The 16,436-nt window shown below is 55.8% G+C and overlaps 1 protein-coding gene across 6 annotated transcripts in view; it reads left to right on the top strand.

The window, feature by feature from the left end:
* Nucleotides 1-12,940: 12,940 nt before the first annotated feature.
* CELF5 (CUGBP Elav-like family member 5) overlaps nucleotides 12,941-16,436 on the top strand; it is a 48,676-nt gene continuing 45,180 nt past the window's right edge. For all 6 annotated transcript variants that reach the window (XM_023243647.2, XM_023243649.2, XM_023243656.2 and 3 more), the window contains exon 1: nucleotides 12,941-13,211. In XM_023243647.2, the coding sequence (XP_023099415.1) occupies nucleotides 12,953-13,211 (259 nt within the window). In that variant the 5' untranslated portion in view covers nucleotides 12,941-12,952. The remainder of the gene's footprint in view (nucleotides 13,212-16,436) is intronic.

Raw genomic sequence — 16,436 nt, forward strand, 5'->3', positions numbered from 1 at the left:
GGCTGGGGGGGGGGGAGGGGGCTGTATGCAGGCTGCCCCCATCATCCCGCCTCCCCTGACCCCCAGTCCCAAACCAGTCTCCAGGGCCGTCCGGGCCGGAGTACAGCCACTGCGGCGCTCGGGCGCAACGCTCCACTTCGGGTTTACAGGGCCCAGGTCTCTGCTTCAGGCCTGGGAGCTCCCGCCAGGTGCCTGCCCCCCAGGCTTACCCTGCTCGGCTCCACCCAGATCTGTCGGCCGGTTAACGGCGTCCGTGTGACCTCTGTGGTGGTCAGTGAGAACAAACAAGGTGTTCTCTCAGGGGCTGGTGTTCTGGATGTGGGAGAGGACAGCCTGCGCGCGGTGTCAGAGCTCCGAGCCGCCGGCAGGTGGTGTAGACGGGCTGCGGGGAGTCCCGGAGGGGGATCCTTCGCCTGGTGGCGTGCTCGCGGGCGCCCTTGCGTGGCCGCTGAGGGGAGGACGAGGGCGGGAGGCGTCCAGGACCCGAGGGCCGCGCAGGTCCAGGCGGAAGGATGGGCGGGGCGGGGCGGGGGAGGGGGAGGGGGAGGGGATACCGGCGCCCGAGGGGAGGGGCCACCGCCGTGGTGGGCTGGGCCTGGAGCGGGGACTGGCCGCGTTTCCCCAGGGACCCCCGGCCCCAGTGTCGGGACCGTCTCCCTTCCCTTCGCCCCGCCCCCCACGGGCCCAGGTAAAACTCCCCACGGTTCAGAGGGAGAAGCCAGACGGTCGTCTACTCGTGTTAACGTACACGGATTTTTCCTTTTCCTCTTTACACACAAAGTTCCACGGCCTGGAAACGGGAAAACGGGGGCGCCCGGGTGGGGTAGCGCGGTCGGTTGAGCGTCCGACTTGAGCTCAGGTCATGATCGCACGGTTCGTGGGTTCCGGCCACGCGTCAGGCTCTGTGCTGACAGCTCACCTTCAGATCTGTGTCCCGCTCCCTCCCCGCCCCTCCCCTGCTTGTGCTCTCTCTCTCTCAAAAATCAACATAAATAAGTAATTAACTTTAAAAAGAAACCAGGAAAACAAGCCACCAATCACTGTAGCTGGACTTTTTTTCCATCCTGTTTCCTAGAGTGTGTGGTGTATATGAAACCCCATTTTGAAAATCGCGTAAGTTTTAAGTACGGTTGACCCTTGACATGGGTGTTAGGGACACTGTCGAAAATCCGCATACAACTTTTGACTTCCCAGAGCTTGACAACTGATAGCCTCCGCTCGACCAGAAGCCTGAGCAATGATGCCAGCAGCCGATGAGCACAAGTTGGTGTGTTACGAGTTACCGGCTGTGATATGTGTGTTACGTGTGTTCCCTGCTGTGATGTGTATGTGTTAGCCGTGTTCCCTGCTGCGATGTCTGTACATTATGCGTGTTACCTGCTCTGATCTCTGTATGTTTTGTGTGTTACTTGCTCTGACCTCTGTATGTTATGCGTGTTATCTGCTCTGACCCCTGTACGTTATGCGTGTTACGTGCTGTGATCTTTGTATGTTATGCGTGTTACTTGCTCTGATCTCTGTCTGTTATGTGTGTTACCTGCTCTGATCTCTGTGTGTTATTTGTGTTACCTCCTCTGATCTCTGTATGTTACGCGTTACCTGCTCTGATCTCTGTATGTCATGTGTTTTATCTGCTGTATTCTCAAAGTAAGCTGGGGAAAGAAAGTTAACTCTAATCACGGTCACGAGGAAGAGGAAACAGATCCCAGCGCTGTGCTGTAAAAGTTGCACGTGCAAGGGGACCCACTTGGTTCAAACCGTGTTGTTCAAGGCTCAGCCTTGTTTCTCTTTGGACAGCTCTGTAGGCGCTGGGTGTGAAGTGTGGTGTGAGGTACGAAGATGCGGTGTCGACACCAACTCACGTGTGAACCTACGAGTGCTCTGGAATGATCCCTCACTCTCCGTCGCCACCCCTCTCAGGGCCCTCTTCGTCCCCGGGTGACTGCCGATCATGTCACTGGGGACTAGTGTCATTAGGCTGTGGAGTCAACCAGTACCTGCCCACCTGCCATGTGTCAGGTGCCACGCTGGGCTGGGGGAGACACGGAGGGGAGACACTCTCCCAGCCACCCTGAGGCTCGCTGTCTGCTGGGAAGACGGGTGACTAAGGAAAGAATACATGGGGACTGGATGGTGAGAGGCCCTAAACTAGGCCTTTGAGTAAAGTCGGAATGACAAGGATTAAGCCATGTGGAAATTAGGGACGGTGGTCCAGGCATCGGGCACAGCCTGTGCAAAGGCCCCGGGGCAGGACGGTGCCTGGTGTGTGGGAGGAGCAGTGTGAGCCATGGGGAGAGAGGGAGGCGGGGAGGGCCCTGCGGGGCCTCCAGGGAATCGGCAGGGCCTCTGCCTCTTACTCCCAACGTGATGGGGAATGTGGGGAGGAGGTGGGCCGAGGAGAGGAGGGATGGGGCCCGGCTTGCATTTGGAAAGGTCACTGGCTCCCAGAGGATGGTCGGGAAGGTGACTTTGTTCCGTGGGGCTCCTCGGTGTGGATAAGTGAAGTGTCATTAGCCCTGGGCAGCGGCAGCAAATGATTTGGGCGAAGGTGAAATCCAACAAGCATCCTGCAGCCTCCGTGAGGACCCCACGGGGGTCACACGTAGCTTTGACCTCTACCCCAGGGGCCTTTGTTTTGAGGCAGTAAAACACAAGTGAACCTCCTTCCAAGCCACCTCGGTCTCCCTGGAGTCACCGTCCCCAGCCTGTATCCTTCCTGTTCTTTAGAAAGCATTCTTACATGCATCCTTACAAACCCGGACACTTTTCAGCAGTGTTGTGTGTGCGGCTTCAACATTTTACACCAACAGCATCAAAGTGTCCTGGTCTGGCGTCCTCTAACACACGCACGTCCCTTTTTTGTCGCCGTCCAATATTCCGTCCCGGGAAGGTGCCTGGAGTGACCCACTTTCCTGCTGACGGACGCCTAGCTTTCCCCAACCTTCGGCCATCACAAACCTTCCCGGGTGCCTTTCGGAGCCCTGGGGGGAACACGTGCACCCGGAGGTCAGCACGCTGGGGCCCGTGGCCTAGTCCGGCTACCCGTGATCGTAAATAAAGTTTCACTTGCACGTGGCCACGCTCAGCTCACTACGTATCAGGGGCACTCCCAAGGGCGGAGCTGAGTGGGGAGTGGGGGGACCCTGTGCCCCCCCCAAGCCCAAGATGTTTGCCCCCCAGCCCTCTCCAGGAAGAGCCTGCGATCCCCCACCTCCACTCTGGCTTTCCTCTCTTAGTGGAGAGACTGTCCAGAGAGCCGTGGTTGTTTGGCACTGAGCACACACTCGCCGCCTCTGAGAGACGCTCCTGCTTCTGATCCGTCCGGAGGCCCGGGGAGGGGTGAGCCAGCTGCTGAGGACACATGGTTCCAAGGGGCTGCAGAAATGTCTCCACCCGTCGTGGCTCAGGACTCCAGGGGCCGGCCCGAGGACCAGAGAGATCTCTGGGAAGAAGGCATGAGAGAGAGAGAGAGACAGAGAGAGAGGCTCATGGCGGGCACGGCTCTAAAGGGACAGATGGGGGTGCTAACCCCGTGCTTCCCAAACATTTGCTTTCTGTTTCCTAACTTTAAAAAAAATTTTTTTTTAATGTTTATTTATTTTTGAGGGAGACAGCCTGTGAGCAGGGGAGGGGCAGAGAGAGAGAGACACAGAATCCGAAGCAGGCTCCAGGCTCCGAGCCGTCAGCACAGAGCCTGACGCGGGGCTCGAACTCACAAACCGTGAGATCATGACCTGAGCCGAAGTCGGACGCTCAACTGACCGAGCCACCCAGGCGCCCCTGTTTCCTAACTTTTTATCTGGACACCATTTCAGATTTACGGAAACGTTCTAGAAACACCCGGAAGTTTTCAAAGCCTCCGTGCAGTCTGCAAACGCTGACATTTCACATCTGCTTCCTGCGTTTCTCCCTCTCCCTGTCTGTCCCCTCACCCCGCTCCTAAACCCACACGCGTTTCCTAAAGTGCCCTCCTCACAGAGCACCCGCCCAGCTCAGGAAGCAGACACCAATACAGATGACAGACTGACTCCAGCATTGGTCATTGTCCCCAACAGCATCCTCCGTGGTAAAGAACGTTCCAGATCACGCCCGCCTTCCGGGATTCTGTCTCTCTAGCCTCCTTTACCCCTGGAGCATTCTCCACCTTTGTGTCTTAGGATCTTGACACTTTCAGGGGGCCTGGCCACTCTTCTGTAGAACAGCCCCCACAGTCCTGGCTTTCTGGTGTGTCCACAGGATGGGGTTCAGCTTCTGTGTTGGGGGAGGGCACGGGGATACCACAGACAGAAGTGAAACCCGGGTGCCATGTCCCGCCCGGGGCGTGAACCCTGGTGGCGTGGCTAATGTGGCATCTGGGGTTTCTTCCCTTGGTGACCCCTAAGTTGTGGGGAGGTTCTGTGTGCAGACCCCGGTGCTCCTCAAAGGCCACCCTCCGGTCTGGGTGACACTCTGATGGCCACGGAGGGCGGGTGCCCCTCACCCCATCCCTCCTACATTTTTTTTTTTTGCTTTGTATTTTTTAAGTAAACCTTTAAAAAATTTATTGTTTTAATTTACATCCAAGTTAGTTAGCATCTAGTGCAACGATGATTTCAGGAGTAGATTCCTTAATGCCCCTCCCCCATTTAGCCCATCCCCCCACCCACCACCCCTCCAATAACCCTCAGTTTGTTCTGCATATTTATGAGTCTCTTCTGTTTTGTCCCTTTCTTGTTTTTATGTTATTTTTGTTTCCCTTCCCTTATGTTCACCTGTTTTGTCTCTTAAAGTCCTTATATGAGTGAAGTCCTATGATATTTGTCTTTCTCTGACTAATTTCACTTAGCATAATCCTCTCCAGTTCCATCCACGTAGTTGCAAATGGCAAGATTTCGTTCTTTTGATTGCCGAGTAATACTCCATTGTGTGTGTGTGTGTGTGTGTGTGTGTGTGTGTGTGTGTATACCACATCTTCTTTCTCCATTCATCCATCGATGGCCATTTGGGCTCTTTCCAGACTTTGGCTCTTGTCGATAGTGCTGCTATAAACACTGGGGTGCATGTGTCCCTTCGAAACAGCACACCTGTATCCCTTGGGTAAATGCCTCGTAGTGCAATGGCTGGGTCGTAGGGTAGTTCCATTTTTAATTATCTGAGGAACCTCCACACTGTATTCCAGAGTGGCTGCACCAGTTTGCATTCCCAACAGTAGTGAAAAAGAGATCCTCTCTCTCCGCATCCTCGCCAACATCTGTTGTTGCCTGAGTTGTTACTGTTGGCCACTCTGACAGGTGTGAGGGGGTATCTCATGGTGGTTTTGATTTGTGTTTCCCTGATGAGGAGTGATGTTGAGCATTTTGTCATGTGTCGGTCAGCCATCTGGATGTCTTCTTTGGAGAAGTGTCTATTCATGTCTTTCGCCCATTTCTTCACTGGATTATTTGTGTTTTGGATGTTGAGTTTGATAAGTTCTGTATAGATTTTGGATACCAGCCCTTTATCTGACGTGTCATCTGCAAATATCTTCTCCCATTCCGTCGGTTGCCTTTTAGTTTTGCTGATTGTTTCCTTCCCTGTGCAGAAGCTTTTTATTTTCATGAGGTCCCAGTAGTTCATTTCTGCTTTGTTTCCCTTGCCTCCAGACACGTGTTGAGTAAGAAGTTGCTGTGGCCGAGATCAAAGAGGTTTTTTGCCTGCTTTCTCCCCAGATTTTGATGGCTTACCACAAAACTCACCCTTTTAAAGCGTCCTTGGCCGTGGTTTGTAGTACATGCACAGAGTTGTGCATCCGTCACGCCTAATTCCAGAATATTCCATCACCCTAAAAGACACTGGTCCCCATCGACAGTCCCTCCGCCAGCCTCTGGTAGCCACGGTCCGCTGTCTGTCTCTGGATTTGCTGTTCTGAACATTTCACACGCACGGAATCCTACAGGAGACGACCCCAACCCGTTCTGACAGGCACTCAGTCCCATGGAGGGCTCCCCTCGCTCTCAGCCTCAAATTCCCACAGGAAGAATTCACTGACCCTCCGGGGCAGGTGTCCATGCCTGGCCACATGCGCGGTGGCCGGAGGGCAGAGCCCCACCCGGGGAGGCGGAGGGAGGCCATGCCCCCTCCTCCCAGGCTCACTGGGCCGAGCGGAGTTTGTTGAGAGGGGGCATCGAGAGGTTGACCCAAGGAGGAATCATTTTCCATCCCAGGGGCCACAGGGCAGGGATCAGGGACTTGGGAGAACCCCAGCGGAGATCGGGGTTCCCACAGGAGGGAAGGGGTAGCTCCTTCCCAGCACAAGGGAGGACGGTTGAGGTGGGTCGGTGAGGACCAGAGACCTCTGCTCTGTGTGGATGTGTGGAGGCAGGAGGCATCTGGGATGAGTAGAGGTGCGACGTATGTGCCCAGCGGACACATCACCAGCCCCTAGATCCTCTGGAATGTGCTAGAAGAGTGGTGGGCAGCCTGAGCAGTGAGGGGCTGGAGGGCGTGGAGGGCAGAGCAGGGCCAAGAGGCATCAGGGTCCAAAGGGACACGTTCAAGCTGACCATCACCCAGGGAGGCACTCAGGCTGGCCGTTCAGAGACCACCAAAGGGCAGAGGCCCCACTCTGCCCGTGCCCGCTGACCCGCCATTTCCCTCCACGAGCAGGGTCAGAACCCACATTTTGGGCAGGATGCCCAGGTGGGCACACGCCCTTTCCAGGAAAGACTCCGCCTTAGCCGACAGGAGCAGATTGTCCTGCGGGCCCCCGAGACACACGGCCCTGGAGGGGGGCTGTGTGGTGAGGAATGCGGGTGGCACCTGGGGCCGAGCCAGAAAGCGTGGACGGCAAAGCCCCGAGCGTGGAGAGACCTTGCGCTCTGGATGCCGCCAGGCTGAGCCCTCGATTGCAGCTTCGTGGGACTGGGGAGCGAACCCAGTCGCTCGCTGTGCTCCAATTACTGGCCCAGGGAAGCCACGAGCAGGAGACACGTGTTCCGGGCCAGTGAGTTGGTTGTAAGTTGTTACACAGCTGTAGCTAGCTGATACAATGGTCGCTGGTGTCGATCCCGCTCTTGGCCTCGGCATTATTCCCTGGGCTTGGCTTTCCTGCCCCCAGAACGTTCCTGCTGTGCCTCCCAAGTCCTTCTTGACGTCTCCTTACCGTTTACAAAGTGCCCCCTTCCAGTTGCTCTCGGGAAGGATCCTAAGCAGAGGTGGGGGGCAGTTCTCAGGGCACACACGGCCTGGAGGGGGTGCCCAGGGCCGCCTCCTCCATGCTCGGGGAGGAAGGGGTTTTGACACAGGAAAGTCAGTCCCAGGGGCTTCCCACCAGCCAGGGGAAGGATGGCAAGAATCAGGATTTAAGTAAATTTGCAGGGAGTGTAGAAACTCGGTGTTTCTTGGGCACCGTTATTTCGGGACTGGGGGGCTCACCCCACTCCCCACCCGTGGTATCACTTGAGCCTCACAGATTCCCTTCACAGAACTGTCACTGCCCCTCCCCACGATTTATTGATGATGGAGCTGGGGCCCAGAGAGTTGAGGTGACTCACCCAAGGCCACACAGTGCAAACCGCTTTTTATTAGGGTTAGAGCCCTGTCCCCTAAAGCAGGGTTTCCCAAAATGGGGGGGAAACCCCACTGGGATTTTCAGAGATGGATGGAAAAACCGTAGCGCGAGAAAGGCCCACCTTTTCCAAGCCCACTTGCTCTTCCATTTAAGTCAGAGGAAGTTTCTCCAGGGCTAACGGGTCTGTAACGGTTCTCACGCAGAGTGAAAGCGTCAGTGTCCAGTTGAAACCTTCTACCCGCATATCTAATAAACCGTGTTTCTTTTATTTTTTAATTTTTATTTTATTTTTATTTAAAAAATGTTTAATGTTTATTTTTGAGAGAGAGAGAGAGAGACAGTGTGAGCAAAGTGGGGGCGGGTCGGGGGGAGGGAGAGGGAGACACAGAATCCGAAGCAGGCTCCAGGCCCTGAGCTGTCAGCACAGAGCCCGACGCGGGGCTCGAACCCACGAGCTGTGAAATCATGACCTGAGCTGAAGTCAGACGCTTAACCGACTGAGCCCCCCAGGTGCCCCTGAACCTCGTTCCTTTCAAAGGCAACAATGTAAATTTGCCTTTAAGATAAATTTATTTAAGGTTTTTTTTTTTTTTCAAGAGGCGACTGGTAACAAGGAAAATGTCACATAAATAGTGCTTGTGCATCTCACACCCACCAGGGTGGCGACTACTTAAAAAAAAAAAAAAAGAGGAAATAAGAGAATAACAGGTGTCAGCGAGGATGGGGGGGAGATCGGAGCCCTCGCTCCCGGCTGGGGGAACGTGAGACGAGGCAGCCGCGGTGGAAAAGTCTGGCGGGTCCTCACAACGTTAAAGATAGAGTCGCCATCGGACCCATCGATTCGGCTTCCGGGTTTATACCCCAAAGAGCCGATTGCTGGGCCGTGAACGGATGCTTTGCACACCCCTGTTCCCAGCAGAGGACTCACAATGGCCGGGAGGCTGAGGCCACCCAGATGTCCACGGCACGTCGGTCCACACGATGCCATGATGAGGACATTCTGACACCTGTCTTGGCAGGCACGGGTCCCCAAGACCGGGGAGCCAAGGGACTTGCTGGAAGCCTCCCCCCAACCCCCAACTCCCCCCCCCACCCCGGGCTCTGCTCCCGCCGCCCCCCCCTCACCCCTGCTTCTTCAGTACCGTCCCAACCGGGAGGATGCTGATGGTGACCGGGTCTCCCAAATTGGAGCATCGGCCGTGTGGGCTCCAGATGTTTCCAGGTGCACAGGCTGCTTTGTGACCCCACCCGGGTCAGGGAATGAGCTCCAGGGACGGGTATCGTTCAGACGGTGGGATGCTGGGTCTAACGTCCCCAAGGTCAGTCTGGAGCGGGGCTGGGCTCTCTCTGGCGCCTTCCCCACCCCTTTGTTTGGGGCAGAGGTAAGAGAGTGAGGAAAAGGCATCTCTGGCTCCCGGGGGGGCCTGCTGGGTTTAATTTCTGTCCCTTCCCCCCTCTCCTGGCACATCAGAGGCCCACAGGGCTCCGGGCATCAGGCTCAGATCTCCATGGAGACGGTGCCTGCCTCCAGCTCGGCTCCGGGAGCCCATCCTGGGGCTGAGCGGGACAGGGAGGGGGGGGGGGCTGGTCAGGACCAAGGGCTGGAGGCTGTAAGAGGACCCGTGACCCCTCCCACCCCCGCTTCCTAGCCAAGCCTGATGTCCTGCTCCAGTCTGGGGGCGGGCAGGTCCCTGCCAGTAATAGTCCTGACAACAGCCGTTTATGGAGGGGCGGGGGGGTGGGGCTGAGAATGTCCCAGGCGCTGTACGGAGCCTCACCCATGAGCTCGCTGAATCCACGCCAGGGACCTCACCCCGTTCGCTCTGGGTTCAAATCCCGGCGCTCTTTGTGCGTGGCCTTGCACCAGCGGCTCGACCTCCCTGAGCCTCAGTTTCCCTTTTACGGCTGCTCTGAGGGTTGGTTGTGCAGGGAGGGACTGGGGTGAGCTCGCCTGCGGAGCGGTTTAAGGGGGTGCAGGAAACTCAGTCATCAAGATGGGGATCCTTTTCATGCAATTTTAAAAATCAACACTGATGAACAACAAATCCGTAACGAACAGAATGTCAACATTTTATTTTATTTTTTAATGATTTATTTTGAGAGAGAGAGCGTGCGCGGGAGGGGCAGAGAGGAAGGGAGAGAGAGAGAGAGAGAGAGAGAGAATCCCAAGCAGGCTCCGTGCTGTCAGCACAGAGCCCGATACGGGGCTCGATCCCACAAACCTCAAGACTATGACCTGAGCTGAAATCAAGAGTCAGACGCTTAACCGACTGAACCATCCAGGTGCCCCGAATGTCGACATTTTCAATAGAATCAGTATTGCTGATTTTTTCCTTTGGCTCAGCGTGACATTGTCACTGATACCGTCTTGGTTTTGAAATAACATTTTAAATTTAAAATGAATAAAAATACAATAAATTAAAAATTAAAATCAGGGATCAGTAACACTGCCATGCTGAGTCAACGGGAAAACTCAGGAATACTAATTCTGCCTTTATTTAAATTTTTGATATCGTGTCCCTTGTATTTTTTGCGTTTTGATCTTTTAAACATTACACTAAGTGTTTTTTTTTTTAAGTTTATTTATCTAATTCATTTTGAAGTCATCTCTACACCCGACGTGGGGCTCGAACTCACAACCCCGAGGTCAAGAGTCACGTCGTCTACTGACTCTGACTACAGTCTGTGAGAATCTGTCTATGTGTACCCACCCAAGGGGTTGTTGTGTGGATTAAATGAGTTTGTACATGTCGAACACCTAGCACAGAGCCTGGCACCTGGAGAGAACTATGTGGTTTATTAATAAACAATTAAATATATGGCATATTAGAATTAAGTTAAAATGGGTGTAAATGCTATGGAGGAAAAAGCAAGCCTGAGGAAGCGTGTGATGGGGGCCGAACGACTTTAGATAAGGTGGAGAGAGAAGGTGACGAGGAATGAAAGAGTGAGCCATGCACCATCTGGGAGAGGGCACGCCAGACAGAGGGCACAGCCTGTGCAAAGGCCCTGGGGCAGCACTGGGCCTGGCGTGTGGGAGGAACAGCCAGGAGGCCCATGTGGCTGGAGCAAAATGGGCAAGGGGGAGAGAGGGAGGAGGGAAAGGCAGGGAGGGGACGGGGCAGGTCCTGCAGGGCCTTGTGGGCTGTGGAGATGACTCTGGCTTTCATCTGGGGACATCTTTGAAGACTTTTAAGGCAGGGTGTCATGATGCCCATAGAGCACTCGGTCCAAATTTGTGTCACTATCCTTTGAAAAATTTTGAATAGTATGTGCACACACAGCAAGTGTGAGGGGAAAAAAATGTTATTTCTGGTTACCGTTAATAAAAACACAACGGTTGCTATTTCTTCTTCTTTTTTTTTTTTTAAATCTTTGTTCTTTGGGGTTTTTTTGTTTTGTTTTGTTTTTTTGGTTTTTGGGAGGTTTTTGCTGCCAAATCCCTGGAGGACGATTGCTATTTCTACTCAGTAAGCTATAGACTTAAAAGTCCCGAACACAGTGCCTCGCCCATGGTAGTATCGAAGTGTTCCTTTTTGGATAAATTCCTCGTAGTGCTGTTGCTGGGTCATAGGGTAGCTCTATTTTTAGTCTTTTGAGGAACCTCCTCACCGTTTTCCAGAGTGGCCGCACCAGTTTGCATTCCCACCAGGAGTGCAGAAGAGATCCCCTTTCTCCGCGTCCTCGCCAGCATCTGTTGTTGCCTGAGCTGTTAATTTTAGCCACTCTGACCCGCGTGAGGTGGCATCTCAATGTGGTTTTGATTTGTGTTTCCCTGATGAGGAGTGGCGTTGAGCATCTTTTCATGTGCCTGTTGGCCATCCGGATGTCTTCTTTAGAAAAGTGTCTATGCATGTCTTCTGCCCATTTCTTCCCTGGATTATTGGTTTCTTGGGTGTTGAGCTTGGTAAGTTCTTTATAGAATTTGGATACTAGCCCTTTATCTGATATATGTCATTTGCAAATACACCCAGAGGATACAGGGGTGCTCATTCACAGGGGCACATGCACCCCAGTGTTTATAGCAGCACTATCGACAATAGCCACAGTAGGGAAGGAGCCCGAATGTCCATCAACAGATGAATGGCTAAAGAAGATGTGGTGTATATTCTACAAGGGAATATTACTCAGCAAAGAAAAAGAATGAAATCTTGCCATTTGCGCAACGTGGATGGAACCGGAGGGTATTCTGCTAAGCGGAATAAGCCAGTAAGAGAAAGACAGATAGACGTTTGCACTTATGTGTGGAACTTGAGAAACTTAGCAGGAGACCATGCGGGAGGGGAAGGAAAAAAAAAAAACAGATACGAACTGAGAGGGAGTCAAACCATAAGAGACTCTGAAATACGGAGAACAAACTGAGGATTGATGGGGGAGAGGGGGAAGTGGGTGATGGGCATCGAGGAGGACGCTGCTTGGGATGAGCACCGGGTGCTGGATGTAAGGGATGACTCATGGGAATCTACTCCCAAAGCCTAGCGCACACTGTATACGTGGTGTGTTAGCTAACTTGACAATAATTTTATACATATATATAAATATAAATATATAGAAAATTTATATATATATAAATTTTTTAATTCATATATGTGTGTATATACGTATATGTATAGATACATAGATGCATGTATACATGCATAGACGCATAGATGCATAGATACATAGATGCATCTATCCATATATGCATCTATGTATATATACATGCATCTATGCGTCTATGCATCTATACATCTATGGATCTATGCGTCTATGCATCTATCCCTGTATCCATAGATGTATATATACATATATATGCATGTACGTATATATATATATACACATATATATATGTATATATATATATACACATATATATATATATATACATATATATATATAGTGTTTCTTTATGTTTTGCTGCGGGTATTATTACTTTCATTACTATTATTAGCATGATCCTCTTAACTATCACCACCGTTACCGAGTTAACGCGCTTACCAGCGCCGAGGACGGGGTAAACGCCCAGGAGGCACCCCACAGGACCGCGCGCCACCCTTAGCGTTCTTCCTGTTGGTGGCGGTGGGGGCCGCGGGGGGTGCCCCTGGGCGCCGGCCGGGCACCCCCCACACCCCCACCCCCACCCCCACCCCCCACCCTCGGCCTCGGTCCCCCCGCCCGCTCGGGGCGCGGGAGGCGCCGCCGCGTCGACGCGCGCTCCGGCCGCCAGGGGCCGCTGCGGAGCCGCCCTTTTGTGGTCCTGATGCTGGAGCGAGCGGGCGCGCGGAGGAGGAGGGAGGAGGGCGCGGGGACGGGGCGGGAGGGAGGCGGGAGGCGGCGTCCGTCGCTCCAGCTGCGAGTCCGCCCGCCGCCCGCCGCCCGCCGCCGCCGCCGCCGCCGCCGCCGCCGCCGGCTCGGTCCCGCGCCCGCCGCCCGCCCGCGCCCGCCATGGCCCGCCTGACGGAGAGCGAGGCGCGCCGGCAGCAGCAGCAGCTCCTGCAGACGCGGCCCTCGCCCGTGGGCAGCAGCGGGCCCGAGCCCCCCGGGGGGCAGCCCGACGGCATGAAGGACCTGGACGCCATCAAGCTCTTCGTGGGCCAGATCCCGCGCAACCTGGACGAGAAGGACCTCAAGCCGCTCTTCGAGCAGTTCGGCCGCATCTACGAGCTCACGGTGCTCAAAGACCCCTACACGGGCATGCACAAAGGTGGGCGCCCCGGCCCCCTCCCCGCCCTCCCCTCTCCTCCCTCGGCCTCCCCACCCCACCTTCCGGCATCTTCTCTCCCCCAGCCCTCCCCTCCTCACCTCCTCCCTCCGCTCGCCGCCGCCACAGCATCATTGCTCTCCCCCTTTTCCACCTACCCCTCCTCCCCCCTCTGGGGGTGCAGCTGACAGATTCGAGCTGGCCCCCTCCCCTCCTCCGCCCCCTCTCCCTCCCTCCCCACCTTCCGGCATCCTCTCTCTCTCTCTCTCTCTCTCCCTCTCCCTCTCCCTCTCTCTTTCCTTTTCTCTCCTCTCCCATCTCCCTCTACCTCCCATCCTCTCCCCCCCCAGCATCCTTCTCTCTCTCTCTCTCTCTCTCTCTCTCTCTCTCTCTCTCTCTCCCTCTCTGCCTCTCCCTCCCATTCCCCCTGGACCCCCACCCCTTCCTCCCTCCCTCACCCACTCTTTCCTGCCCCTTTGCTGGAGGAGCTGCCCGGACCTCACCACCCCTCCCTGCCCACCCCCTCATTCATTCGGCCTCCCCAGGCCCCGTCGGGGAAGTTTGCACCTCTGGACTCCATTGCTTTGGTCATTTTCACAAAGCCAGGCCAGCGGGGCAGGTCCGGCCAGCCGCAGGGGACACGGATGCCCAGGACCCCGGGCTAATCGGTAACTACAAAGAAAGCGGGGTGGGGGTATCAGGGAGCTGAGCCAGGCTAGTGGGGGGGTGGGCGCCAGCCTCCCCAGCCCTGGGTGGTTAAAATGCTATGATTTGCCCTCCCCCCCCACCCCCGCCGCCCATCCTCTCTGTTTGGATCAGCATCCCCCCTCCATTGCTCTGCCCTCCCCCTCCCTGCCTCCACCTTTGGCTCAAGTTAAAACTGGCCTAGCCTGTTAGCAATGTGTTGAGGTCTGAGGCCAAAGACGATGCGCCTGGACCGTCCATCTGGCAGAGCCCAGATCCTAAGGTGGACGGGGAGGCGTGGGCGACCCGGGAGCACAGTGGGGGAGGCAGGAGGGGTGGGGAGGCCTGCCCACCTCCCTCCCACCTGATTCTCCCTCAGATGGGATGCTGGGAGGAGGCGCCCAGGGACTGGGGCCCCAGCCCTGGGCTCAGATCATGGGCCCAGTGTCTGAATGACGGTGGCTTTGACGGCTCTCCCGTCAGGTGTCGGTGACCGAGGGTGGGGACAGTGAAGGCTTTGTGCTGGACACCCCTGGCAGGACCCTGGAGGCTCCTTGGGGATGGAGCGGGGCTCATGACCTATTTCAGACCCCGTTGTGCCCCTTCTTCTCTGTGGCTGCCATGGGAAGCATGAATACATGTTTGTTGGATGGATGGATGGATGGATGGATGGATGAATGAATGAGTGAATGAATGAATGAATGAATGGGTGGATGATGGACCCGGGCGGGCCATAGGGAGAGTCTGGTGGGATGGACCCAGGGCCTGTCACTGTAGCTAGACCCTCCAGCTGGTATCCTAGGGGGAGGAAAGAAACCCCTCCCATCCCCCACCTCTTTTCAAATCCAACCATCACCAAAAAAAAAAAAGGGGGGGGGAGGGAGCTTGGGAAATCGAATTCCTCTGTGTGAACTAGGAGGGCAGAGGGCTCCCATTTGCCCATGAGTCAAGCTCAGGGGTCCATGGCTGCATGGAGGGCGCTTTGCACAAGCCCCCCGCCCCCGGTACGGCCGAAGGGCCCATTTCTAGAAAGATTCTGATGGGGGCTGGAGGGGGTGTCCACGTGCCCCCCCCAAATGTTGAACTGATAGGCTGTTGGTGGGCTCTGAGTGAGGAAGCTGATGGGGTGCAGGGGGTGCACACACTGGGTGGCCCTCCTCCCTTTGCTCATTTTTAAATCTCCCCTGGACACCCCCCACCCCCACCAGGGGAAGGGACGGACTGTGGCTGGGTTTCCGCCTGGGCTGGAGCCTCAGTTTCCCCCACTGTCGGCAAAGCAGGGCCTCTTGAATGTCGGGTTATTTTTTTTCTGGCCGGGGATTGTTAGGCTTAGGGGCGTCTCGGGGTCTTTCCCAGAAGGGTGACAGTTAGGCAGCTGGGTGTCCGTGACACCCAGCTCCCACCCTCCACTTCCCAGGGGCCCCCGGCTGCAGGGGGTGGGGAGGGGGACGTCTCCTCCCGCCCATCCTCCAACACCGGATCTCTCTCCTGACACCCCCTGTGCTGGGCCTGGCTGGGCCTCACCTGTGGGAGGGAGCTGGAGGTGAGGGGGTCTCAAGGACCAGCAGCTAGGATGATGGCTCCGCTGTGTGACCTTTGGCCAGTGGCTGCCCCTCTCTGGGTCTCAGCCAAAGGGAGGTGCAGTGATGAATGGGAAGTACAGGGGGTGTTCAGGCGCCTCCTGCCAACACTTCCCTGGTTTCATTTCTGGGGAGCCAATGGGCACAGGATGCCTGCTGTTGGCGCTGGCTGAGAGCAGCGAGGGCTGGGGGTGTGGCCCCGGCGGGGGTGAGGGGGGGGGGAGATTCCCCCCTCCCAGCCCCAGAGCCTTCTGGGCTCCCGGATGCCAGGGGATCCCATGACGACGGACGCCAGGGGTGCTAAAAGGGACAGCAGCATGGGTCATCATCATCCCTGTCCTGACCATCATCTCACCCTTAACTGTCATACCTGGGGCCTGTTCAGTCCCCCACCGAAGGGATAGCCACTGGGGTGGGCTTGCGAGCATCAGCGTATTTCACATGGAAGGGAAACTGAGGCCGGGAGGAGTCAGTACTGGCTCCCAAACACCCACCAGAGCCTGGGCCCTCACTGTCTCCCACCTGTGTCCCCTCCAACCCAGGGAATACAAAAGTACATCTGTGTGATGGAGGGGTGACAGGTTCCCCCCCCAGCCAAGAGTCGGGCCCCCCTCAAAGATGGTGTTGGGGAGGAAGGGGCTGTGGCATGAGGCACCCCGATGCCTGATGGCCTGTGGGGCCCCCGTGAGACCGAGTGACAGGTGGGAGGTCCAGCCGTGCCGGGGGAGAGGGGGGGCTCTGGGAGCTGAGTGTCGGGGTAGGGGGCAGGATGGGAAAGACAGGGTCCTCAGCAACAGGGCAGGCCCTTGGGCGCTGGCTTGTTTTGTTTTTAAGATAAGGGATGGAGACAGACAGAGAAATGATTTAGAGACACAAGGAGAGACCACGAGAGACACAGCAAGAGCAGGAAAGGAGACAGACACACAGACAGAGAGAGAAACCGAGGCAAGTGGAGCCCCCCCCC

The sequence above is a fragment of the Felis catus genome, chromosome A2 (assembly GCF_018350175.1).
Source record: "Felis catus isolate Fca126 chromosome A2, F.catus_Fca126_mat1.0, whole genome shotgun sequence".
NCBI lineage: Eukaryota > Metazoa > Chordata > Mammalia > Carnivora > Felidae > Felis > Felis catus.